The 26,455-nt window shown below is 42.9% G+C and overlaps 1 protein-coding gene across 4 annotated transcripts in view; it reads left to right on the top strand.

The window, feature by feature from the left end:
* arhgap22b (Rho GTPase activating protein 22b) overlaps window positions 1-25,304 on the top strand; it is a 31,144-nt gene extending 5,840 nt beyond the window's left edge. Inside the window, exons 2-11 of one of the 4 annotated variants that reach the window (XM_029528216.1) lie at window positions 2,241-2,440; window positions 6,886-6,973; window positions 16,785-16,913; window positions 20,132-20,339; window positions 20,423-20,555; window positions 20,638-20,711; window positions 20,804-20,925; window positions 21,069-21,782; window positions 21,849-22,089; window positions 22,987-23,209. In XM_029528216.1, coding sequence (XP_029384076.1) covers window positions 2,241-2,440; window positions 6,886-6,973; window positions 16,785-16,913; window positions 20,132-20,339; window positions 20,423-20,555; window positions 20,638-20,711; window positions 20,804-20,925; window positions 21,069-21,782; window positions 21,849-22,089; window positions 22,987-23,209 — 2,132 coding nt within the window. Of the gene's footprint in view, window positions 1-2,240; window positions 2,441-6,885; window positions 6,974-7,364; window positions 7,368-16,784; window positions 16,914-20,131; window positions 20,340-20,422; window positions 20,556-20,637; window positions 20,712-20,803; window positions 20,926-21,068; window positions 22,090-22,986 lie in introns of all 4 variants that reach the window. The other 3 variants (XM_029528215.1, XM_029528214.1, XM_029528217.1) reach the window with 3 other exon arrangements.
* Window positions 25,305-26,455: the final 1,151 nt, after the last annotated feature.

Here is a 26,455-nt window from a genome sequence, read left to right as displayed (position 1 = left end):
AGACAAAGAGAGCAGGGGAGGGGGGGACTTTGTGATTTCAGACAGCACGTTTTCCATGTTTGGTGTCCTATCCCGCACTGCTGCCATGCTGCTCAGAGGAGTAGCCCCAAATCAAACATCCAACATCAAATTTCCTATTTAAAACAACAGAGGACATGAACATGAGATGGAAAACACAAAACTGTAATGGAATCGCAGTGGAAACTGAGCCCAGACTCCACAAACAAGCCCATTATAGTGTGGAAACCCTCCGTATAAATCAAACAGAATGGCTTACAGAGAGAGATTTAGAGTGACTTTTATCAGCTGCAATCATAAATCTACATTTTAACTGAAGAGAAAATGTGAAAGATATTGCTTGTGGTGAGAGGAATTAGCAGTTCCCTTCAGATTTACAGAGCATTTTAGCATCTACAAGCTCATTGTTTTGATGACACAACTCATATAGCCAGTGTTCTGGTTCAGGCCCACGGCTCTCACCAACACAGCAGGAGGTTGTTTTCAGCAAAAAGCTCTGATAAATCCACTGTAAACTTCATGAGAGGCACCAAACAGCAGACAGACAAAGTTTGTGACAAGCCAGTAAACACAGAGGAACATGTAGGTGCTAAAGAGGTGTATATCTTTTCCTTATGGAATTGGTAGAGACCAAACAGAGCTATTGAAAGAGTTATACTGGGCATTTTTATTTTATTTAATTTTTTTACTGTTAATAAATGTATATGTGTGGCATATGAGTTTTGTTGGTGTGTGTAGCACACATGTTCCTCTACATCTTCAGAATATCATTTATCAGCCAGGGCAATTTTGATTATATATCGATTATATGTGCTGCTCACATTTTTGGGGATTGAAAAGCTAACCTTAATGTTACTTTTGTTGATAAAGCTGACCTTCAGGTTGGCCACAACCTCCTCACAGAAAAATAAATGTGTACACATATGAAAACCATAGCAAAATTGTGCTGTGAAAAATTGTGAAAAATCATGGAGATGATTCTCTATAAAATTGGAAACTTTGGAAATATGGCCAAAAAAAGTATGCACCATTTCTTCATTTAACAAGTGTGTGAGAATCAACAGGCTTGGAAGGATCAGGACGTGCTGTGCCATGAAGTAAAAATGTTATGAGCCGTGTCCTTTAAAACTACATGTTGTATATGTTGAGTGAGATGAGACAATGAAATGGTATAAACATTGATTTTCTTCCCCATCCTCATTCATCCACCCCCTTCTTCCCTCTGCACCATCTGAGCATTGATCGTGTGTGTGTGTGTGTGTGTGTGCGTGCGTGCACACGCGGACGCACGCACATGTGGCACAAAGTACACACCAGCAGGGAGGATGTCTGTACAATTGATTTCTATAAATTATACATGATAATCAAATGGGACTGCCTTGTTTGCCTGGTCAGAATAGAGTCCTGTGGCAGTAGATTCAGATCTCCAGCTGTTAAATTTATCCTCAGCTTAAAAAAAAGAAAGGACACATGGATGATGGTCAGACAGGTTTGCAGAAGTTACGGCGAAGTGACAGGCATCATGAGAAATGTCAGAAATAATAGATTTATAAGTGTAATCGATTATTTCCAAAGCAGATTTGTCATAGAAAGATGATCTTTGAGGCTCAGTGGGGCTGGACCTGTCCCATTTGCCATCCCTTCCTTTTTAAACCTGTCCTTGACTGTCGATCAGTCAGTCCCATGTGGTGCCATTATCTCTGCTGTAAGGTCTCCTCTATTCCGTTGGCAACACACAATAAGTCTCTTCCAAGCACTTCTGAATTCGTCAGGGGATCCCTGTCACCTGAGGCTATGTGTTCTGTATGAGGTTGCAGGAATGTCTCTGTGTGTGTGTCTCTGTTTGTACACCCCCCCCCTCACCCTTTTACACTCTGTATTTTATCTGTTTTATGTTATTATTTGTGCCTGTCCTCCCTCTCCCCATTCATCTGAGGGTGCAGCAGCCCAGGGGCAGAAGGTTGTGTGTGTTGATGACTGAGGATCCTGGTGGAGCATGTGTGTGCACAGCATACAGAATGAGCTTCAGCGCAAGCTTCTATTAGGGAGAAAATGAAAAGACACGAGCCACACTAATGGAAAACAGATAGTAAATCAAGCAGAACACCAATTCAGTCTTCTTTGACCTACCCGATCCTTTGCTGTCTGACTTGCTTGGATGTACACATATGAAACCCCAAAAAAAAAAAAAATGCTTTGTGCTTATGTATCTGTCTCTGCAGCCCGGTCCAAGAGCATGGTGATGGGCGAAGTATCGCGGGGTTCGTGCCGGCCGGCCTCTCCCAGCCTCCAGGAGGGGGCCCTAAAGGCCGGCTGGCTGAAGAAGCAGCGCAGCATCATGAAGAACTGGCAGCTGCGCTGGTTTGTGCTGCGCTCCGATCAGCTGTACTTCTACAAAGACGAGGAGGAAACCAAGCCACAGGTAACGTTCCAACACAATGAGTATCCAAGAAAAATAACACGAGGCCCAAGATGGATTAGAAATCATTGACATCAGCTGTTATCCCTAAAGCAAGATCCTGAGGTCTGCTTTTGTCTATCTGAGGATTGTAAAATCCTCCTGTGATCGCAGTTCTTTAACATAAAAATGTAAGTAAAATGTAAAATGAGTATTTCATGCTCAGTAGCAGAGAACTTCAATCATCTTTTGCTTTTCCAGTCATTTCCATATATGTTGAATGGCTCTGTCACACACATCAGCCACTCTGCTCTTATATCTCCTCAGTTCATTCTTGTAATCCAGACATTCATGGTCCCCAGAGGATGACCCCTAATTTTTTCCCCCTGGTTCCTCTGTGAGCGTGTCGCCGTTGATGTTCATTTAAATCTCGCCTGATAGATTAGCCTGAAATCTGACGTTTATATCCCCCCTAGGATGAATGAACTTTTCAGTGAGCGACAATAGCAACTCAGCACTTCTCTACGGTGCACTTTCACTTTCACACATTTACATTTGCTCATTATGCAGATGCTTAGATTCAAAGTAGCTGTGAAGTGAAGGACAAAATGAAGCTTCAGCAGCAGCAGAGGGCTTTGGTGTAAGAATTGACGAGGTAATATAAGAAAGTGTAATAAATTGATAGGTCGACCTGTTAGGATTTTTAGGAGATAGACAGGGACAACCCTGCTCTTATGGACTTTTTTCACCATCTGGTACCCACAGGCCAGAACAGTTTCTGCAATGGCAATAGCAGATGAGATTCCTTGGGGGGATAGCAGCGGCTGGGAAGGATCATACGACTGAAAGATTGAGTTCATGGTGCAGATCCAGAAATCGCTCTGAATTAGGTGAATTAACATCAGTGGCTTGGGCAGCGATTGTTTGGAGGTGTGAGGTCGGGGCCCTGGAGAACAGATGGCATGCTGCATGCTGAAGGTTGCACATCTCTCGAGGAGCTTCTTATGGTTGTGTCTATTTTCATTACCTTTATGATTGTACATCTCTTTCTTTAAAAAAGTTTGCTGTATATTTGAGACACCAGAAAGTTTCAGTCGAGAAACACTACAGCAACAACAAATTGAAACAACACCACTCTGTCTGATTTAATTGATTCACTATTGCCTCAAGTCCCAACAACAACATATTTCAAAAGTTCAGAAAAATCCCAGTTGTGACATTTGAAATGTAACAGATGATGTTGGCAGCTGGAGCAGCACTGCACTGATATGTCAGCCATTGATGGAGCCCAGATTTAATATCCTCCACCTGCAGACTCAAACAGGCCCTTCATTCATTCCTGTCAGCGGTAATGTTGACTCATCGCACTCTCATGACATTTTAGTGCATCAGTACAATCAGCAGTGTGTGAGCCTTGGTTTCCTCCCCCATTAGCCCGTCATCGTAAAAATATTTAGTGTTAATGTCTAATTGATCCCATCGGCCCTCTGATGAGACATGGCCAGGTGCTGACTCATGTTTTCCCATTGCCAACTCGTGCCACAGTGTCCACATTCAGCTGGAATGCTGACACACACACACAGAAAGAAAAAGAGGGGGAATAAAGAATATGAAAGACGGGTGATCAATGTAGATGACTGACTTGGATAGTTGTGAGAAGAAGTGGTGACGTAATCCAACAAACGGCAGCAGAAGCAAGTCACTGACACACACATGAGCAAACGCACACACACACACTTACACACATATCATTATAATCATCTCTTTCCTTTGCTTATTGAAATATTATACTTTTATTGATTTCTTTAATTTTCACTTTGCTGTTCATGTAATGTAGGCAGCATCCATTTGCCATCACACACACACACACACACAGTGACTCCATTCTGTAGGAACAATACAAATGAATGGCTTCGACAGATTGTCTATAATCAGGGCCTGTCAATACTCATCCAGCCTACATTGATGTGTCCGCTCCCAGTGGATCAGAGTAAAACAGGGGGCTGAGTGCACTCCCATACACATTCAAAGCAGTGCAGTGCCCATGTACACTCACTCAACCCCCTCCTCTGAAAGCAGGACGTGTGAAAAGTGTCATTCTGGCCTCTTTTCTCCTTCTCATCTCCTAATCGATCGGAAATTGGAGGCTGGAAGTGGTGGTGGGGTCTGGGGGGGGGGGGGGGGGGGGCATTGCAGCTGCCCCCTTCCCCCCCACCACCACCAAGATGAAAGGATGTGATAATTGGCAGAAGGAAAGGCAACACTGATGCAGGATCTATAAAGGTTTTCTTTTTCCTTTTCATCACATGGGGATAAATCCGCTACAGAACAAATGGACTTCATTTATCTGATGCTGCTCCAAAACAAGCACATGGGTGGTGGTGATGGAGGAGGGGGAGAAGAGGAAGGAGAGGGAGGGGCAGGGGGAGGGTGGTAATCATTATAGTTCTCAAAATGGGTCTTCAACTGCAATTCATTGCACAAAAAACCATGTGTAGTGATTTATAATAAGCGGATGCTCACTGTGTGGACCGTCTTCTCTTCCTTGGACTCATCTGTTGATTCAGTTTGTTGATTTGCTTTCTTCTTTGCCATGAACTTGCACCCACACTAAGTCCTCCGATTTGGCTTTATGAAACCCAGTTGCAGTCATTTCATTGAAAAAACCTGGTAAAGCCATGGTGCCAATTATATTTTTCTGTTTGATGGTAGGAGGAGGGAGAGAATCTGAAGTAGTGAATAAAACTCTCTTCCTGCAAGGCTTTTGCTTGCCCATGCACGACTGCAAGTGATGTGAAATATGTAAGAGTTACTGAGAGAGCAGACAGATTGCAATTTGCAGATTTAGTGGAACAACTCCAGGACAAAACTGAGCTTGTGTTCCTGTTATCTCTCTCTTGAGCTCCCACTTCCTTTTTCTCACATACGTCAACATGCTTCCAAATCATAATTCTCACTGAGATTGAGCGACAGCCGTCTGTGAAGCTTACATTGTCTTGGAATGGCAAACACAGCAGCGAACCAACTACAGCTTGGCATTTGGGGAAATTACACTGAAGACAGGATTCAAGATTAAGCTTCTAAAACCTCTTACTGCCACCTTCCTCGCATATTTTAAGCATCAGCTGGCTCCAATATTCATTTGAATCAAGAAGATATTGTATTCTGTTTTGATGCTTCACATATTTAAGAGGTAACATCTTATGGAGGAAGCTCTATGAAGATGTGATTCCTCTTAGAAACTGTGAATATGATTGAAAAGAGTCGCTCTGGTCTACAGAGAAGTTTTATTTTGCGTCAACAGCTGTCCCCCGCCTTACTCTTATGTAAAAAGAAAAAAAGGATCACTCCTGTTGCCTTGTAATTCCAACAAAAGCTTTGGTTTCAACAGTACTATCAACTGGAACCCAGTACTTACACAATGAATGTGGGATATGTTGAGCTGTGAAGGAACCCAAGAGTGACAGGAAGGAGCCTTCAAAATAGGACAGTCCAGTTGCACCAACTGTGACGCCTTTGGTCTTCAAATTGGGACACAGCTAAACTTCGGGAATTGCTTAAAAAGTCTGGGTGTCGCAGTTGGCTTCATCATGAGACAGTGCCCTCCAGTCTGATCCTGTCAGACGCTGCACCTTTGAACCTGATCCACCTCAGACCTACTGTGTGTGTGAGCAGCAGGCTGCTGTTGAAGCACTTGAGCGCAGCTTTGTGCCCCGCATTTAACAATAGGAGGCCGATGTGTTTATGTGCCTCAGTTTGCAGCCTGTGCACATGGTACCCTTCATTACCCAACAACTGAGGCGGGGCCGCAAAAGGAGATGAAGACCCCGGCTGGTGTTCTGGTCCAGGATAGTGATCATTTATAAGCAAATCAAACAGTATATATTTGTGGCTCAGTGTTATAATATGTGACAAAATATGAGCTCTATGTGAGAGTCACTGGAAAGGGACAAACTAACCTACGTTTTTGTTTTCCAAAGCTTGATCATGTGATTTGTTGCCTTTTCCTCTTCCTTCAACCCTAGCCAGCTACTCGTGTGATTCCAAGCACATAGCACCCTTGGGAGCGCCCCTCCACCCCCTCCTTGGTTCCTGCCCTGCCCCTGTGCTCCATCCATCCTCCTGCTCCCACCCCTTCCATTTGTTGCTATGGTGACTAATGTTGGCGACAGCCCAGCCCTCCATCTGAAGCAGTTTGGCAGACTCCCCTACCCATGTGATGGAGGGTGCCAGTGCACAGATTAACAGGGCCGTCCTACAGACGCTGGCATCTCTTCACAGCTTAGATGGCCTTAGTTCTAGGGGCTAAATATGTATTGATCTGGATAATGTATTCTCATAATCTGTGTGGGGGCCTGTTCAGTTTTAGAGGGGTTGAATGAAGGAGGAGAGGAGGGATTAGGGGAAACTCACATTGAAAATCAGATTTGTCCCATTAGAGTGTTTAAATACCTGTGCCTCTGTTCCAGGGCTGCATAACCCTGCAGGGCTGCCAGGTGAATGAACTGACAGCTAACCCGGATGAACCAGGAAGGCATCTGTTTGAGATTGTACCAGGTAAGCCCCACTAGCTCCTCCTGTTCCTCCATCCTCCACCCAGATTCAATTCGCTGTCAGACTTCACTTTTTGTCTCCTGGATGTAAATCTTGCCTTACCTCAAGTGATGTAAACGTCTGTGGTCACATGGCTGCAGATCAGTTAGGCTTCAACAGCTGCAGACGGATTTTTAAAATGGCTGTCAAAGGCACCTAATTTTCATAAATAATTGACTAGTGATTAATTTTTTTTTTTTTAACTCAAATACATCAATTTATTTCCTCTGGGTAATGCCTCTCTTGTTTTATTATCTATCATAAAAAAGCAACAAATCCTCCAAATGGTATAGGCTACTGCCAAACCTCTGTCGTCATGGTAACAGCAATACAACCTATAAAAGTGTGTCAGCAGCTGGTGTTAATGGACCTTTGTTGTCATAGTAACAATAATAAAGATGCAGTTAATGTTGTGAGAACGGTCATGGTTTGGTGATGTTTACGCACAAAAGGTTCAAGGAGAGACCATGGTTTGGGTTTTAAAGAAGCACTTTTCTACCTTTGTCACCATGGTTACAATAAAATGGCGTCACACAGGAAAGGTTAATTCCTGACCCATCCATCCGTCCCAGGCTCCCACAGTCATAGACCATCTGACACCATGTAGCCATGGGCCATTATAAGCTGCTGCAAAGACCACCTGTGGGCTTAATAGCCTGGTGATGACGTCCATAGAGATATAATGATGGACCAGACACTTAAACGTGACGAATTACTGATATGGGCAGTTATTGTAAAGGTCGCGCATAATGACTTTGCTGCTGACGCTGCTGTTTTACATTATCACACAATCTGTTAAACTGCACCTTTTTATTACTTTAATCGACAGGTTGCGTGACTGGTGAGGGAAAACAGGCATTTATCATACGTGAATGGAGATGATGGTGGCTTAATGGTGTATTGGGTAGTAGTTCTGGGTTTGAACCCAGACGTGGGTTTTTTTGCGTGTGGATGTATGTTTGTGTCTGCGTGCACCCTCCCACAGTCTGAAGACATTAAAATCTGGTCTAAGTTCGGTCCCCCCCCCCCCGGTGTCCTGTGTCTGCCTTGTGGATGTATGGAGTTGGAATGAGGCTCAGACATGCACAGCCAGTTGATGATTGAGATTTATAGTTTTTATGTCCCTGCGGAGTAATAAATCATCACTGAATCCTGTTTGTACTTCATAACTTCTCAACATGCATCTCCGTCTAACTGTGACTGGACATAATTTTTTTTACTAGTGATAACTATAAACAAATCTGTACATTTCCTGCACATCATCAGTGTTAACAGAAGAAAATAGTCTGTCCGAAAATTGTCTACATTCTCTGGGTGCTGTTCCCTCGTCAGACAGCAGGGAGCACTGTTAGCCAAGAACTTGCTGCCATTCAGCTGGTGACACTTCTGGTCACAGTACTGCATCTCTAGCTCCTGAACTGTGAAAGCCAATCGCTGCATCCCAAAATTAACAGCAAAAAAAAAAAAGTCCATCTCCATCAGTGCGAGCTGACTCCGTGACATACTGTTGAGCTGTTACGGTCTATACGTTGAACCGCAACAAGTTCTGCCCGTAGCTGAGCGGTGCAGCGATTAGATTGACCTCATGTGACCTTTCATGGTTTTACTTAATCAATGCACTTGTTTTTTTTATTTACATATAATGAAGTGTGCTTTTGTAAGAATTTATATTTAACCTTTTGCGGAGTTTAATAAAAGAATATTAGAACGGTAGTATTAGTATGGGCTATACAATTTAGCATACTCAGATTCTCTATATCACTCTGTCAGTTCTGTGAGTGTTTGCTTGTAGGTCTCTCTTTGTGTTTAGAATGGCTGCCAGCCTTGTAAGTCTCTGTGTGTTTAGTTTATGGCCTGTCAACATAGCAGAGGGGTGTGAACCCCAATGAGCCTCTGACTTATAGCTTCATGGGGACAGGCGCTGCACAATGGCAGCAAAATCAGGGGGGAGCGAAAAGACAGATAGAAATATAGAGAGGAAGAGGAAGGTAGAGCAGAGAGGTGAAGAGGCAGGTCAGGCTTGATTTACACTTCAGGGGTGAAATAACTTTTAACAGATTAGCGGCTGTTCCTCAATTCAGGTCAGCAGCAGCAGTCTGATTGTATTTCAGTGTTACATTCTTTCTCTTTTCACTCCCTGTGTGAACAACTCGATACTGACTACATCTGATGTTTACAGCATATTGGATTTATAAGCTCCTGGGGCAGAAACACATGAGGTATTCTACTCTGTCTGTAGTCTACAATCGACTTAGAGCAATGAAGGCTTTTTCACTCCTGTTGTGTGAAATAAACAGACTCAGATTTTTAGTCATTATGACGTTAAGTCATGAATAATACAACGTCGAACAGAGAGGCTTACTGGTAAAACCCACCTGATGCAGAAACTTACAGGTAATCTCTGACAAAACCTTGATCTGTGATTAGCTCAGTCAGCTCTGATGCTCTTTTTATGCTGCCATCACTAGTGTCAGTCTTTACTGTTGGCCACAAACTGACAGTGAAGCACATCAGTGACTACACAAGTGTTCAAGTCCTTCAGCCTTCACGCTTTAAGAAACTAGGGATCTTTTTTGTCTGTGAAACAAGCAGCATGCCTGGTTTCCTCATCTTTGTCTGGAGTGGTTTGAAAGCTGCAGAGATTAATCCACCAACAGGAAATGAGTAAATTTAATAATAGATGAATCCCATCCATCCATACATCACTTATCTAAACTGTTCATCCATCAGCGTCTCGAGAGTCCTGGAGACAAGCAGCTAGCCCTGGGCGAAGGCGGTGACCACTCTGAGCAGGTCATCTGTCTATTAGGGCTAATACATAAGTTACTTGTTAAATTATTCACTGTGAAAATGTGGAAGTTACAGGTTCTGAAATAATTAATATTATATCAAAACTGATATTTTGGACTGTGTCAACTTGTGCTTGAGGGAAATAAGATGGAAATTTTTCACGAAATCAAATCTCTAATCTATATCTGAAATGTAAACTAATTATCAGTCAGGGGAATCTCACCTTGACTGAGAAAGTTTTATGTTTTAGTTTGTTTTCCACTAAGTGCTTGTTCATTCTGACTATTTATTAGGTTATGGTAGCATAGTTCTCTGCACCCTTTTGTGTGCAGTGTACTGTGTAGGCCTGCAACCAGGGCACTGAGCACTTGATACCATACATATGATAGAAACCGCACATCTGAAAGCATTCATTAAGACTACAGTAACTATAAGAAACCTTCAATTTCAGATCAAGTCAACCCAGAAATAAAGGTTTTTCTTTATCAGGGCTGAGAAATCAGCTACTCTTTCTCTCTTTCAGGTTCTTTTGTCCACTGTAACAGTAGCTTTGACCTCCATAGAGCCTGGGGGCTTTCACTGTTCATCTGAGTCTCATCATTGACTGATGGACTTTCCTTTTCTAAGAGTGTGTGTGTGCATTTGTGAAATTCAGCCACAGGGTAACTCCATTGGTCAGTTTTGTTGGGGGAGATATGGTGTACCCAGCCCTGTCGTACAATGTAGATACAAGACAGATAGCACCCCCAAGATGCTGAACCCCTGACATGTGCACACACACACTCACTTTATAATGCATGGGTCTAATGTCCATGGCTATGGGTAAGAAACTATCATTATAGACTCAGGACACGTTCTCATAAACATTAACTCATTATTCCGTACATATCTTGTGGGCCAACAGTCTCAAGGTCATAGCGACATTAAAATCTCATTGTGTACATTTATCCTGCAGAGTCTTTCTTGAATGTAGGAGCAGAAGGAACACATATTCAACATACCTCTATTTGTAATCTCTTTTGGCATTATAAGGAAACCACGGCAGTATATCAGTGTGCAAGCAATTAGAAGTTGGACTCCCACCATGGCATTTTTTATCAGTATGTAGTGCAGACAGAGTGAGCAGGGCACCTAAACAAGGCCAATTCCACAGCCATGTGGCTGTGTCTGAACTGAGCTTGTCTCAAAGCCCAGAGGAACTAAGGAAATGGGCAAATAATTGGTTATTTTAAAATATTCTTTGTATTTAATGTCTGACTCAAGGCTATAAGCCCTCTGTTGTGGTAGTGTGAAGCAATTAAGCCATCTGGAAAACAGCACCCACACACACACACACACACACACTAGTGCCTGTGCAAACGTGACAGCTTCAGCTAATTTATTATTGCGGCCAAGCCCACACACTCACATCCCCTCTATGCATGTCCCACAAAATACCACTTTCCCAAGATACACCAACAAACCCACATCAAGTTCAAAGCCTTGTTTTCCAACCAGAAACACACTGTTAGCTCTCTCCTTTGACCTTTTCTAACATTAATACAACTTTAGATGGTGGCAGCTATGGTAACACAACACAAAAGATAGCCTAAAGGAAATTTTCACAATGAGATTCTTAAGCTGAATATCACAAATTTAAGATCCTCCAAGGAGCCTCTGTTCATCTGTTAGAGGAATAGTATAATATTTTGGGAGGAGCACTGATTTTCTTTATGGCAGAAAGTTAGATGAGAAGATTGATATCACTCTGATACTAAACATGAAACTACATCCAGATTAAATTGAGCCGAGCAGCCAGAAACAGCTAGCAGCAGCTCTGATCGTAGTTCTTGTGTGAATTAAACAAACAAGATGTAACGTCCAATAAGTAAAATTTGCAGATTGTGTGCTTTGTGGACAGAACCAGGCTAGCTTTGTGCTAAACTTAGGCTTCAAATAAACTAATACTTCAAGTTGCCGTATGATGAAAAACATCTAATCTAAACAGATTTCCAAACATGTCAGCATATATCCTGACTGGACTATCACAGCAACACAACACAGTGTCAGTAAAGTTTTTTTTTACAGTGTAGACACAAACGCTGAGAGTCAAACTGTAACCACAATCTAAATATGGGGCAGTGGGATAATAAACATCCACTGCTGTAGTTACAAGAAGCTCGCAGCGTGTCCTGTGCTGACTGCATTACATGACCAAATAACCAAACAAATCCAAATCAAACAGGTCTGGGAGGCGGCACAAATGTCTCTCTGAGCCCAACCTTTTCATCCATTTATTCCTAACATCCCTGCTTTTTGGAATAATAAAGAAAATACTATTCATAAAGTTTGCATATGATTTGTTAATATTGAGAATATTCATGACTGTGTGTGCAGGACAGTACAGATGAAGATTGGAGAGTACAATCTTTGGCTGTGTTTGACAAACTGTTAGCAAATTTGATAAGATATAAGTTACTCCCCCTCCAGTAAGTCCCAAAGATTTGGAGTGTGGCAGCAGTGAAGTGAAGAGTTTTGAAAAAGAGAGCCCAACATGTCAATATCAAATAGAAATAATTGATCATTGTATAACAGGATCCCAAAAAAGTATGCAGAAAAAGCAGGAATTGGATTTTACATGGACAATTTCACATTATAATGCGGAGACAGGTCTTTATGAGATTAAAACCTGTCTAAGATATACAAGCAGTACAGACTTTGGATTCCACCCTCTCTCAGAGATTGATTGGCATTGTGTGTGTGTGTGTGTGTGTGTGTGTGTGTAAAAGTTTGGTTGGCAAAGATTGGAGGACAGCCCATCTCCAAGTTACTATGCACACACACTCAGAGAGAGAGAGAGCCTTGTTACACTCCTCCTCAGGGATTTGCTTCTCCCCAGGGGAGCTGAGGGAACGGACCTGCTGCCCACACTGCTGAATGAGAGAGACAGGAAGAGAGGAGTGAATGAACGAAGAGAATAAACGAATGAGGAGCAAGACGTGGGACTTGTTTGACGGGTTTTGTTTCCGCTGGCATCGAGCATGCCTCACTGGCAGGTTCTGGCTGTCAGTGCTACCTGCGTACTGATCTGCTTCCAAACGGTCTTTGTGCTGGTGGAGAGGCCGCGTCTTCATGCTGCAGCTTTAGGCCAGAGCCAGTCACAGCTCCAGCCTGCGCCGCTCACTCAGACATGGGGCCGGTCTGCTGCAAGCCGGACAGACTGAAGAAACAACATCTCCAAGGTAACGGGAAACAGATGCTGGAGATTTTTTACAAGAGTAGTAGAGACAGAAGTGGAGCGCCTCAGTGGCTTTGAGACTGATGGGATCTACAGTACGTTTACAGCAGCCTCTTATTTATGGTCTTTTTGCTCAGTATTGAGGTTCTGATTCTTGTTACATGCAAAATACTTCTTTAAATTACAAATTTGAGTACAGTCTACTTTTAAAGGATTCATTTCCATTATTGTCTTTCCGATATTTTCTGGATCAACTCAGAGTGAATTTATGTGGAAAGTTTTTCTGTAAAATGACTACTACTAAAGTACTTCTACTCATCAAAATGTGTCAAGGCACACGTTCAGTGTCTAGCAACCAGTTATGTTCCGCTTTATTCCTATTTTATATAAACCTATATTGCACCTGTTATCAGTTCTGCTCTGGAGTTTGAGTCTTATAAGAAATTATTGTTATCCGGTGACAACATGTTTTTGACAGTAAACATGATTATTGGTAAGAGGTGACTGGTTTATTGTGTGTTGTAATTTCAGGTGAAGTGTGGCGCTTGTTTTGTGCGCAGCAGTGCATGCTGGGTGAAAATGTGAAGATAGAATTTAAACGTGCCTGCAGGGTTTGGCAGCTTTGTGTCTAAATATTCCTGCACACTAGAAGGATATCAACGAGTCTCTTTAGTCTGGCCTGTATTGTTTGTGCATTTTTCTAATAGATATTTTAAGTTTATTATAGTTTTTTTAGTTACATACTTTCTGTCTTCGCTCTTTAGTTCTCCTTGCACTCCACATAAACTGGTAACTGGATTAATATGGTGTGTATTTGAGTGAAAAACAGTGGTTGCGTTTTCTCCGACTCACAATAGGAAAGCATGACACCAAAGATTTATCTAAGCTTGCAGTCACAAGTGACTGGAAGTGACTAAGTGTCATCAGTGCTGCTGGCTTCACTGACTGGCCCTCAGCTGCCTGCCAGCCTCTCTCGCTCTCTCTCTCTCTCACTCTTTGTTACTGTCTCTCTACTTGTTCACTGACTTTCTCTGTATCTCCTTCTATATCTGTCGCCCTGTGATCCTCACATTCATACCAATAATAAGCTGCACGGATGTCGTATAAACTTCCAGTTCACAGAGCCAAATCACCAGTCGCAGTATTAATAGAAGGATAGAATGCAATCCAACACACTCAGTAGTATGGAAAAACAAACTGTTTTAAAATCCACCTAGATTCAACTTTGACCCCATTACCGAGCATGTTGCATTTTGTTTCCTTTTTCAGTAATGATTGATGTAAAAGATTATAATTGAACTTTTAGTCTCCGGCTGACACGTTGATACTTCCTGTGAGGGAGGGGTGTGATGATCTTTGGGGTGTTGGTGGTCCTGGACCTGTTAGCATTAGCACAGGTGGTATTTTGTAAACTCATCCAGGTCCATCGATTGAGAGCTGCAGGGATATGGATGATGCTGCTCATGAGGGCCGGACTATTAAAGTGCACCTGCAGTCAGCAGACCAACATTTAGCTAGTAGTTCACTGTGGGCAGGTCAACGTGTCGGCTTGCTGCGTACAAAAGTACTGCATAAAGTAATGCAACAGATTTATACCCCAGATATGGTGTGCCCAATGCTACCTGTTAGCATGTCAATGCTAAAGAAAAAATAAAATTTTTTCGAGAGGAAAATTGAGTTAGTGCTAAAATTAGACAAGTAAACACTTGTCAGTAAGCACGGTGAATTGGAAATTGCGGATGATTTAAAGGTTCATTAGGTTATTGACATTTGAACATTAGCATCAGCTGGAAAATGTCTCTTTCTCTGGGCTGTAAAAACAACCTGTCCCACTTCCTCCCACCGTTCTGCCTTTTCTGCTATCGACTACATTATGAGCAGTCTGACATTTAAGACCTGCAGCTATAGATATCAGGAATTCATCTTCAATAAACAGACACTCAAAACACTGCAGCTTTACATGGTTGTTCCATAAACACTTCCATGTCCACGCAAACTCAAATGCCATCCTCCGTCTGATCGCTGTGAGGAGGAGCTAAAATTTAATTCATCACTGGGACTTTGGGAGGACAACTCAACATCATGTCTGTCCCCGTAAATCCTGCAGAATGTTATCTTAATAGGCTCCAAAAGGGACCTTTGAAATGCTCATCCAGCCGGGCTGGAATCTTCCAGTGATTTTAGTGTTTGTCGGTTGTGTTGGGATTGATTTTTAAGTGGTTGTGTGTTTGTGTGTGTTTTTGTTATCAGGTGGTGATTCACTGAAAAAGGAAATATTGGCTGTGCTCAGGCTCCTTAAAGTCTGAGTTGCTTCTCTTTTATTTATTCACACGTTTAATTAGCTTCTCTTCCTGAGCGAATAGGCATTAATGGGGCCAAAGTATTAAATACTTTTTAGGTTCAGCCGGTTCAGTATTTCAAGACAGTGGAGCACATGTGAAGACGGTGTGTAGTTCATCATGACAGTGTGATTTTGCAGAGCTGGGTGACAATGGCACTTAACTTTATGGCACCACTGTTTATATTTGGATTCCCTTCTCACAGCTAAATGACTGTGACAACAGTGACTGTGACTGTGGCAACAACACCGTCCGACGCTAATGGATGGGCCAAAAAAACACATTTCATTGTCCCCACGTTACTCAAAAGTACAGCAGAAGCAGAGAGAACGTGCACAATGTTGGAGGATTAGATTGTGCAATTCCCATCTGTTGTCAGTGAGGTTTCTGTGCAGCTGATGATCATGTCTCAAATCTGTTTTGTTAGTGAAGAAGTAGGGATGTCCGACTTCCTTGCCGCAGTGTGCCGATGGGCAGCTGTGAGCTTTGCTTGTGGGTCAAAAAAAAAAAGATGTAAATAAGATTCACACATCTTTCACACTAAAAACAGCTTTGTTAACAGTGTCACCATGAAAATCCGAGTTTCATTTACTACTACCTAACCACAGGAGAGTTCCTCTACAAATCCACATCACTCAACGTGGAACAATCCTGCCATCCAGTGGTCAACAGCCCTTACAGGGTACCTGTGTCTTTTATTTCTTCTCTAGCTGAAAAAAATATTCGACATACATTTAAAACGGTTTCTCCGTTTCATTTCATCTTTGGCTGAAAGTCAAGCATCCATATACAAATTCATTGATGCATCTTTCTGATTTTAATGCAGGATTCACAGCTTTGTTTCAATGTTATCAGACTGAAAGAACATTTATTGTCCATATACACAGAAGACTTTTTCCACTGTGGTGATGAAGTGATTCATCAACAAAGACACAGTATGGATGTCCTTATCCACAAACCTACAGCAGTAAACACCTGATATTTCACTGAATGATTTCTTTAGACAGTAAACCTCTCTGTTGTGGATATTAACACATTTATAGAACTGTCATACCTTCAAACCTGTCTTTAAAAAAAAATGAAATAATCTATTTCTGATTGTAATTGACTGAGTTTTGTATGATCTGCACTGGAAAGATGCCACAGGAAGTTTGTGCAGACAAAAAAAGAGAAAGTGCTTTCAAAAACGGCTACAGTGGCGACCTGCAATCCTGCTCATTCAATAAGGTCCCCAACACAAACATGATAAGTATTACCAGACACTGGTCAATGCTGCTCGGCTGCACTAAAAATGGGGAAAGAACAAAAGGTTGCGTTTCCATGTGATGCATGAAAATCAGTATGTCAACTTTTGAAAACTCCGGTGGGTTCATTTTGGGCTGCGATTCATATATTTTTGTCTTCTCTTTCCCACTCACTTGTGGAATAGGTGGAACAGGAGAGAAGGACCGAGCACCAATCAGCCATGAATCCTTCCTGCTCATGGCAAACTCCCAAACGGACATGGACGACTGGGTCAAGGCCATACGGCGGGTCATCTGGGCGCCATTTGGAGGAGGTAAACCCAAACCTTTGACCTCAGACATGAGATACATGATCGCCAAAAAAAACACAGACGGATTTTCATCCGTGAAACAGCTGACCTCACAAGAATGAACAACAAGACTTTTCTAAAGGTCGCTTCAGGAAGGAACAGAATGTACAGCACGATGAAACATTAAAAGACAGACTAAACCAACAACAGACATTTCCTCACTGAGGTTGAAAAGCATAACCATCTGTTCACATTATATCTAACACAATGTGAAACATTAGTAACCATTTAAAGAGCTCTTTATCTTGGACTGAAGCAGCTCTTTCCAAGCCCAAACTAAGAACTATTTGCATTTCATTGAAATGGGAGAAGATCCCCTGGTGTATCTTGATTATGCTGTATAATGTTGTGCGGACTCTCATCTGCCCTCCACACCCTCGTGTCTCTATTTCTGGTGCCAAACTACTGCACCTGATTGGAGCAATAAAGTCTCATATCTACTCCTGTATTGTGTTAAGCCAAAATTAGAAGAGTGGGTTCCTCTCTCTTTGGCTTCATCCTGTAGTGGCACCTATTGGGCTTGGTACATGTAATTAATGCATTCAGCCTGCACACTCTGATCCCGTCAGGAAGAGATACTGCTCCAACAAAGTCTCTTTTTCCTCTCCGAGGGTGAGCCTGTGGTTAATCTGCTCAGGTCTGGAGATGTAACTAGTCCGGTTGACAGAAGGTCAGAAATATAACCGGGCCGATCTGGGAGTGCACTGGGACACAAGGAGCAGCTGAACAGCATGGTGTGGGGTTACAAAGGACCCGTGTATTAATAGGGCGATAAATGTAGAATAGCACACCAATAATATAGTGTATGGTTTCACTGGTGTTGTGTTAAACCTAATTTTCAATCAGCAGTTTTATATTCTGCTGGCTGGGCAGAGGCTCATCAGGCCAAAGTGACATATACTTCTATCTTATGTCTGACATATACTATTTACCTAGCAGCTATCAACTAACTGACAGGCTGATAGAACTTAAAAGGTGAGTATGTTCTGTTTAAGGTCTGAAGTTTTATTAGCAGTAACTTTTTTGTCTGTATGTGTTTTATTTCCCATTTTTCACAGACAAAATATCACATTTATGGTGAGAAGATTTTGTGGATTCTGGAAATCGGTTTAAAACATTTTTTTTTTAAATTTCAACCAAAAAAACAAAAAAAAAAAAACAGATAAATTAGGTCAGTTTCATTAACATACTGACCAAAGCTGCATCCTGTCCCGGGAGCCACAAGATGAAGCTCTGGAAGGTAACAGATTCAGCCAAAATACACATGAAGAGTGTGTCAGATCAGGGGGTCTCAACATGAAGGCCTAGATTGACATTATAAGGTTAAAAAGAAAGTGAATTTTCACCAGTTAGATAAATAATAAATAAGCTGCTGCTACATCATTTCAAGTCAGTGTGTGCTTGTACTGCCTCAAAGTAAAAAAAAAAAAAAAAAAGGATTGAAAACTCCAAATAAATTTGGCTGGGTGATTAATTATCCTAGCTGTGGCAGAGATGATGGAAGGAGGAGCTTGCAATTCCTAATTCCTACCTACGGCCTTGAAACACATCTTAAGAATTCTTTTGACAGGGGAGAGAATTGACACAGTTTATGGTGTTGCTGTAACTTGTTATCGGTGACGTTATACCGGCTCAGTCATATTTTTCTCTGCCTTCTCAGATTTACAGGGAAAGGGGTGTCTGTCTCTCAGCTCTCGGTCAAGAATAGATCTGTCGCCAACTTATAGACCTGTCGTTAACGGTGGGCTGCGGTCACAGCACGCTGACCCCCGTCTGCTGGTCACATTTGTCAGCTCTGTCAGCTGCCGATCGCTTCGATTCCTCCACCCTCTTACTCGACTGCAGCCAGGCTTTTTGGGTTCTTTGGATAAATACGGGGTTAATCAGGCAGAGGAGTCAAATGCCCGAGCCAGACTGGATGAACTTGGTGAAATGTGGGTTTGGGATTTATGAGAAACGTGCTCTGCTGCTGTGCAGCTCCTGCTCAGTGAATTACTATGATTATTGTGAGCTGTCAGCCAGCTGTGACTGCGGCAACCAGCCAACAGGTAACAGACAACAGAAATGATCTAATCTGTCATTGTCTAAAGTTCAAGATGACTTCATTATGAAGACGTCTGCCTTTGATGTGATCTTTGTATATTTGCTTATTCCTTCTTCCAGTTTATAGTCAATTCTTAATAGACTTTTGACCTCTTATGTTAAGGGTGTCAAACTCGATCACACATGGGACCAAAACTGATACATACAAATGCATACATCAGGTCGGAACAGGGAAAAAAAAAAAAAAAAAAATACTGAACAGACTAAAACTAACTATTTTGAAAAAAAAAGAAAAGAATAAGAATTGAAACCGACAGAACACTATATTTTGCCCTCTGAAATAAATAGATATATAAATCTTTTGTTCTTCAGAAATATGTCTAGTGCAAACATAAATAAAAAAGGACTTTTTGAAATTCTGAAATTACAGCCACATTAGCTCCACAGATTTTGCACGCAATTGAAAACGTCCGCAGATGCCTGATTGGTTCGTCGTCACTCATTCATTCATTCATTCATCCGGGTCACGGGGGGGTCCTGGACAGGTCACCAGTCCATCACAGGGCCAACACACAGAGACAGACAGAGACCAACAACCACTCACACTCACACCTCCGGACAATTTATAGTCAGCAGTTATCTCTGGACGGTGGGAGAGAGAACAGCACAGAAAGGCCTTGTCATTGTGGGGGGCAGCGCTAAACCCTACGTGGAGCCTGGCGTGTCGTCGGGGAAATCGAAATTAGGATTTTTGCAGGTAACCTATTGTTTGGCACGGCAGCTGTTGCGCTGCATTGTGGGATTTGTAGTATGAGTGTGCCTCACACAGCCCGGCCAATAAAAACTCGCCGACTGAAGCGATCCTTGAATTTGACACACGTGTCTTCTGTTCTTAATGAGACACATGAGGGCAGGCTGCCGGTGATTCGGTTTCCAGACAGTTTCCAACGACTGCAGCTTTTAAACGACGTTAGTTAGATTTTCCCAAGTTGCTCTGAAGTATCGCACGTCAGCTACATGCCTGTTGTGGCCAGCACGTATAAAAACAAATAACAACAACAACAACCCTGCCAACCACACAGCTGAACGATCGGACCAACAAACACGAAGATGCCTCGTGTCCCTCCATGTCTCCACAGGGATATTCGGCCAGCGTCTCGAGGACACGGTGCAGTATGAGAGGAAGTTTGGCCCCCGGCTGGCTCCCCTGTTGGTGGAGCAGTGTGTGGACTTCATCAGAGACAGGGGTCTGGACGAGGAGGGTCTCTTCAGGATGCCAGGGCAGGCCAACCTTGTCAAAGAGCTGCAGGAGGCCTTCGACTGCGGCGACAAGCCTCTGTTTGACAGGTAGACGGACGCTGCGCCTTGTTGGGGAGATAAGTGTTTGAACGTCCAGTGAACAGCGTGTCTCCGTTCCCCCCCCCCTGCAGCAACACGGACGTCCACACGGTGGCATCCTTGCTGAAGTTGTACCTGCGGGAGCTGCCTGAGCCGGTCATTCCCTTCTCCAAATATGAAGACTTTCTAACATGTGCACAGCTTTTGGCCAAAGATGAGGACGAGGTATGAGCAGTAAACCCATGGTGCTCTGTATTTGTGTCTTTTATTTTGAGTCCAAACTGTTGCAATCTCGTCTTTTTTTCAGGGGGTCCAGGAGCTTGGAAAGCAAGTCAGCACTCTACCTCTGCCAAACTATAATCTCCTCAAGTACATATGCAAGTAAGCCCGTTTCATATTCCATTCCTTTAAACATATATATGAAACGCACACTAAGGAAGTTTAGTAGTATCTAAGTCAGTGTGTTGCTTTAGATTCCTAGATGAGGTCCAGTCCCACTGTAATGAAAACAAGATGAGTGTCCAAAACCTCGCCACAGTATTCGGGCCAAACATTCTTCGACCCAAGATGGAGGACCCCGTCACTATCATGGAGGGTAAGCACAACGTTCATGTCATTGTGATTAACATCCCCTTCCAAAGGATAATGTGGACAGAGATAAAGAATAAATGCAAGCAAATGTAAATTAATAGTATTGTGTGTGTGTGTGTGTGTGTGAATGTGGTCCGCACCATCCAGGCACCTCTCTGGTCCAGCACCTGATGACTGTGCTCATTAGGGAACACAACCGTTTGTACTCAGGGAGGGACCAGGAGGGACTCAGCGTACCCCAAACAGAGCTCTCCGTCCAAGGCCATCAGCTCCAACATCGTAGTCTGGGCGCCTGGATCTCTGAGGAGGACCTTCAGAGCTGCCCGGTCTCTAACCCTGACCAAGAGCTGCACAGCAGTGCCTCCTCTCTGGACGCCAAGCTGTGTGCAGCCGTCACCCCAACCCAGACCCCCAACCCAATATCAAAACTTGGGTCTTCATCAGGGAAGGGAGAGACGGTCGTCAGCCCGAGTAAACAAGCCAAGACCATGCCTTCCTGGAAGTACTCGTTCAAAAGCTCCTCAGGGCCACGTTCGCAGCCTCAAGCCAAGCAAGGCAGTGGCGGCAGCTCTACAGCAGATACAACCAGTGTATCCTCTGGTGGAGGAGGAGGTGGGGGTGGGAACTGGCTCATGAACGGTTTGTCTTCGCTGAGGGGACACCGTCGCACGTCTTCAGGTGAGCGGTCTGCCCGTGACCGTGACTCCACTGGCTCCTCGCAGAGACTGTCCACCTACGACAACGTCACCTCCTCCTCCAGCATGGGGAGCGTGCCGAGCGTATCCAGCACGCCCTGGTCCACCTCCTCCTGCGAGATCTCCGTTCCTGACTCCGGAAGTGAGCCTTCAGCAAACCAGAACTGCGGAGTGGGAAGTGAAAGTGGAGAAAAGGGGGAGTGGATGGAGAGCCAGAGGGAGAGTGAGAGAGGGAGGGATGGAGGGATGATGACGGACCCGAGCTCCGAGCAGGACAGTTGTGAGGCCATGGAGCTGTGCAGCAGCAGCGCAGCCTGCAGTGAGAATGGAAACGTGGCCGTGGCAGCCGGCATGCCGTCCATTATCATGTCTGAGGATGGAGACGGAGTCAACCTGACACTGAGCAGTTTGGTGGAGGGGCTGAAGGACGAGTTGAGGAAACAGAAGACTGCCTATGAGACAAGGATACAGAAGTAAGTCTATGTACTAGAATACTCGAGACTTTGTCAAATGTGTGATTATCTTGTCCTGCTAATTGTGATAACTCCGACAAATTTTCAATGGTGCTGCTTTATAGCAGCTTCTTTATCAGGTAAATTAAGTTACTGTCGAAATTTAAGAGATACTTTTTTCCCATTTTTAGGAAACTGATTTAAAAAAAAGCATCTAAATCTGCGGTGAATACTCAGAAAATCCTACATTTTGGGTCCAGAATAGACTAAAACTGTATCCTGCACTACCCAGAATGCTGCTGGGTAACATAGTTTTGTAGTGTGCGTTCTTGGCTGTACCAAATGTGGCAGACTTGACTGAAAGACTCGCGCATTCACCATTGGTCAGCCGCATATCACATGATTCAGTTTGACTTTCCCCATTGGCCCTTGCCCTTCTGAAGTAATTGATCTGTTTGGTAATGTTGTCAGACCGCATCCCAGTCATGAAAACGGGATTTGAGCAGCAGCTTTGAAAACTGCCTGCACGTCGTTTTAAAGGGCCACATGTCAGTTTACAGCTATGTCTTTAATTCCAGCCATTACTCGTTAACCACAGTAACCAGCCAACACAAACAGGTTGAGGGTGAAGGTTTGTTTTTGTTTTTTTCAGTTGGATTTTATTTCTAGCACTTCAACCTTTCCAAATGAGAGCTCCCCACAGTGGCTTGAGGTGACATTTTCCCCTAGACCTATTTACAGAAACCATCAAACTGTACCTCCTGATATTCCAGTCCACCCTTAGCTGCAGGTAATTAACACAGCGGATAGCCGGGGTGTTAGGGTTAGTAGTTTCTATCCAGTTATTTCAAAACCAGAAGAATTTGAAAAGAGTTTGACCGTCAATGACCTTGGCTTGTTCTCTGTGTTGATCTCCAGACTGGAGGAGTCCAGCGCTGCTCTGTGTGCACAGATGGAGCGTTTGGAACAAGAGATGGAGCAAGAAAGGAAAAAGCACCGCATGCTGGAGATCAAACTGCGGAATTCTGAGCGGGCCAGAGAAGATGCAGAGAACCGCAACCGGCTTCTGGAGAAGGAGATGGAGGATTTCTTTTCCACGCTGGGAGATCTGGCCCTGGGTGCGAGGACTAGCGACATATGATACGTCCAGGCCACTCACATTTCTGTGGCTGTCATCAGGGTTTATACTTTGGGGGGTTGTGTGTCTTTGAACGTCCTCTTCAGTCCATCAGGGCATTCCTACAAAAGCAGAAGATAAAGGAGCTGGCAAGATAAACTCAGATATGGAGATGATGCAGGATTTTCTGAAGGAAGAAAATATCAAACTGGACTGATGGATCATCTCTAATATGCATCAGGTGGTTTTGACTTTCTAACGCACGTGTGATGTGGAAAAACTGAGACGACACTCCTTGCGATGAGTTCAGGGTTCAGTCTTGCGACGGCGGTATCTTTCGCAGTCCGGGGGTTTGTACATGACTGCTGGAGCATATTGTCATTTCTCTGACGTTCTCCACACTGGAGAGCGCCGACCACTACTCTACACAGCAAATAGATTTCGGGCTGAAACCGTAAGACCTGCTAAGAAATGTTGGTGTTGAATGCAGACGGTGGACTGATATTTATCTGTCTGATACTCATCTTGATGAAATGGTTTGGGAAATAGACTTATTCGCTTTTTTGCTGAGTGAACTGATGCACCACCCTGCAATTTTTTTTTTATTATATGTTTTGTACTTCCAGGCTCCTGCAGAAACTCCCACCAGGCTAAATTTTTTTTTTTTTTTTAAACATAGGCAAAAGATTCCTGTTGGCGTGCTGCAGTGTGGTGTCTGCCGTTGGGACTGCGGGGTTAGGAGTCAGGCCACTTTAATCAGAAATTTTCTTTTTAGAAAAAAGCACCCAGCAACATTCCAGACACATTCATGCCATGTGGGGCAGGAACACTGAGCAGCCAGAGAGAAAATAACAAAGGTATGATTTTTGTTAGTTTTTCTGTTAGCTGTTTTCCTAAATCTGTCAGCTTCATGATTTTGGTTATGAGCAGCCGCTCAACAACATGCTGGAGTCAGTTCACGGTTTTATTGGGGCTTCAAATGTATGAAACGACTTTTATATGCGAGAAGGAGAGAAGTCCAGGTTTGAGTTTCCTTCCATTGGGGGGAAAAAAAAAACAAAAATACGTTTTTAGCTTCAGACGTCTGAGCTTCAAATATGAGACTGCAGAAAATCATTATCATTATCCGTACAGTAACTGTCCAAAAATAAAACTTACACAGCATTTAGAGCTAAATGCGTTTGGGAGGTTCTTGTCTTAATGCCAACCTAAGCTAGCTGGTTTAGCTTTAATATTTAGCATAAATACATGAACGGTATGCTGCCAGTCTTCTCATCGAACTCGCCAAGGAAGCGAATAAATCTGATTCCCAAGCTGTTTCTTCAACTGTATAGTGAGTTCATGCAAATTACATTAAAAACACACTTCGCATATCCCACCAACCTGGAGTTACAGCGAGCCAGCAAACTTTCCTTTATGTTCATTAAATCAGCAAAATTTTCTGGGCACAATTTCAGATTGGAAAACTGGTGGAAGTTACACCAAAGTGTGGCGAGACTGCACTTGAAATAAAAAAATACAGTTTGCCCTCATTTTTATTTATTTTTTTTGTCTGTAATTTGCGTGAACTGACCCTTTTTAACTACAGTGGTGGCTTGAGCAGAGGTTCCTCTGTTGCTGTATTTAGACTGAGAGCGTTTGTTGTTTGACCGTGCAGTTAACACAGAAGCAGGAAATGGTTGTCCGGTTCCTTTTGGTAGCAGAGCAGAAGTGAAGCAGTAAGGTGGGAGCTTTTCTGCTGCCCTTTGTCCTCAGGCCCTCCCCGTGCCTCTGTCGTCGCCATCGACATGGTTTCCATGTTCATTTGATGACAAAGTCTCAGTCTCGTAGATGTCAATATACCTTTAATGTACAGACGATACAACAGGGACAACGGAAATAATTATCCAAGCATTTTCAGCTCAGCGCATGCTGCCTCGTACGCAGGCCAATGTGGCTCTATAGGCGAAGACCATTTTACAGTAAATACCAAAGCTGGACTGCCTCAGCTGTTTGCTCACTACAAATCAGAACGGCCCGCCTGGAAGCCATGTTGATTTTGGCACATGGAAGCTGAACACTGCCCTCAAAAAACAAACACAAAAAAAAAAAAAACCCCAACAACAAAAAAAAAAAAAAACAAGTAAAGAAACAATGGGATTTCCTGGTCGTGCCTTCAGGGAAGTGTTGTTAATAATGTAGTGTTGCTTGCTTGTCCAGAGATGTAGTGCATATATTCGCCCATAGTACACACAGTGGCTGCATTGTTGTTGTTTTTAATTTTCATTTTTAATATGGCAACAAACTGCTGAAGATGAATAACTTGATCTCCCTAGAAGGTGCCAATTTTTTTTGTGAAAGTGAACTGAGTGGAAGTTTTGGATTAAGAATGTATACTTGTAGTGAATGTAATGTGTTGTCGATCAAACCAGCTTGATGAAGAAAAAAAAATAGAAATGATTAACTAACAAACAAAAAAAAAATCTAACTTATTCCACTTCTCTTTTTTTAAGCCTCTCACCAATCAGAGGATTTCTCCCCAAGAAGTTGAAGTGACACTGAATTCTCTAAGGACCCAAACAGCTTTTGGTTGAACAATGTGACCTTTTTTTTTTTTTTTTACATTTTATAAACAAACATCAATGGAATTAGATTAACCTTTTAATTGCACATGTTTAAGGTATTTGTCTTGTATGGCTTTATGCCTATAAACTGCCACAATAAGTCTAAATCTATAGCAGGCTCTTTGATTTCAAAGGAAACATTTATTTTCCTTTAATGTACGTATCATGACTTGAGTGTTTGTTTGTTTGTTTTTTTTTTCCCCCCCTCTCTCTCTGCTGATAATCTATGGTGCTTATTTATTATGAATTTCCACTATTGTAATGAATGGACATGTATGGGAATAAAGGTGACAAAGATCATCTGGAAGACTTGAGTCAACTTGGAGTATTTGATGTTTTCTTTTCATTTGACAGAAAACTGTGTGACATATTGGAACGTATTGAAGTACTAACAGAAGAACCTACAAATCTGCCACCACACTGCGTCGGTAACGGTAAGTCACTTTCAGTTATATTAAGCCAATGCTTGAATTCAGCTGCTCGCCTCTAACGCGGTTGAAGTAATCTATAATTGCATATCGACTGCAGTAAAAGGTGTTTCCTGTGAGCTCCACCAGACTGCCAGTTTGGTAAAATAATGAAGGCTACATAGAGAGTAAGAATATTTGGTCATCGAGGTGGCAAAGCAAGAATCTGTCAGAGCTATCAAAGGAAGTCCAATAACAAA

The sequence above is a fragment of the Echeneis naucrates genome, chromosome 19 (assembly GCF_900963305.1).
Source record: "Echeneis naucrates chromosome 19, fEcheNa1.1, whole genome shotgun sequence".
Lineage (NCBI taxonomy): Eukaryota > Metazoa > Chordata > Actinopteri > Carangiformes > Echeneidae > Echeneis > Echeneis naucrates.
Note: the sequence above shows the minus strand (reverse complement) of the source record. Positions and strands in the feature narration are given on the sequence as shown.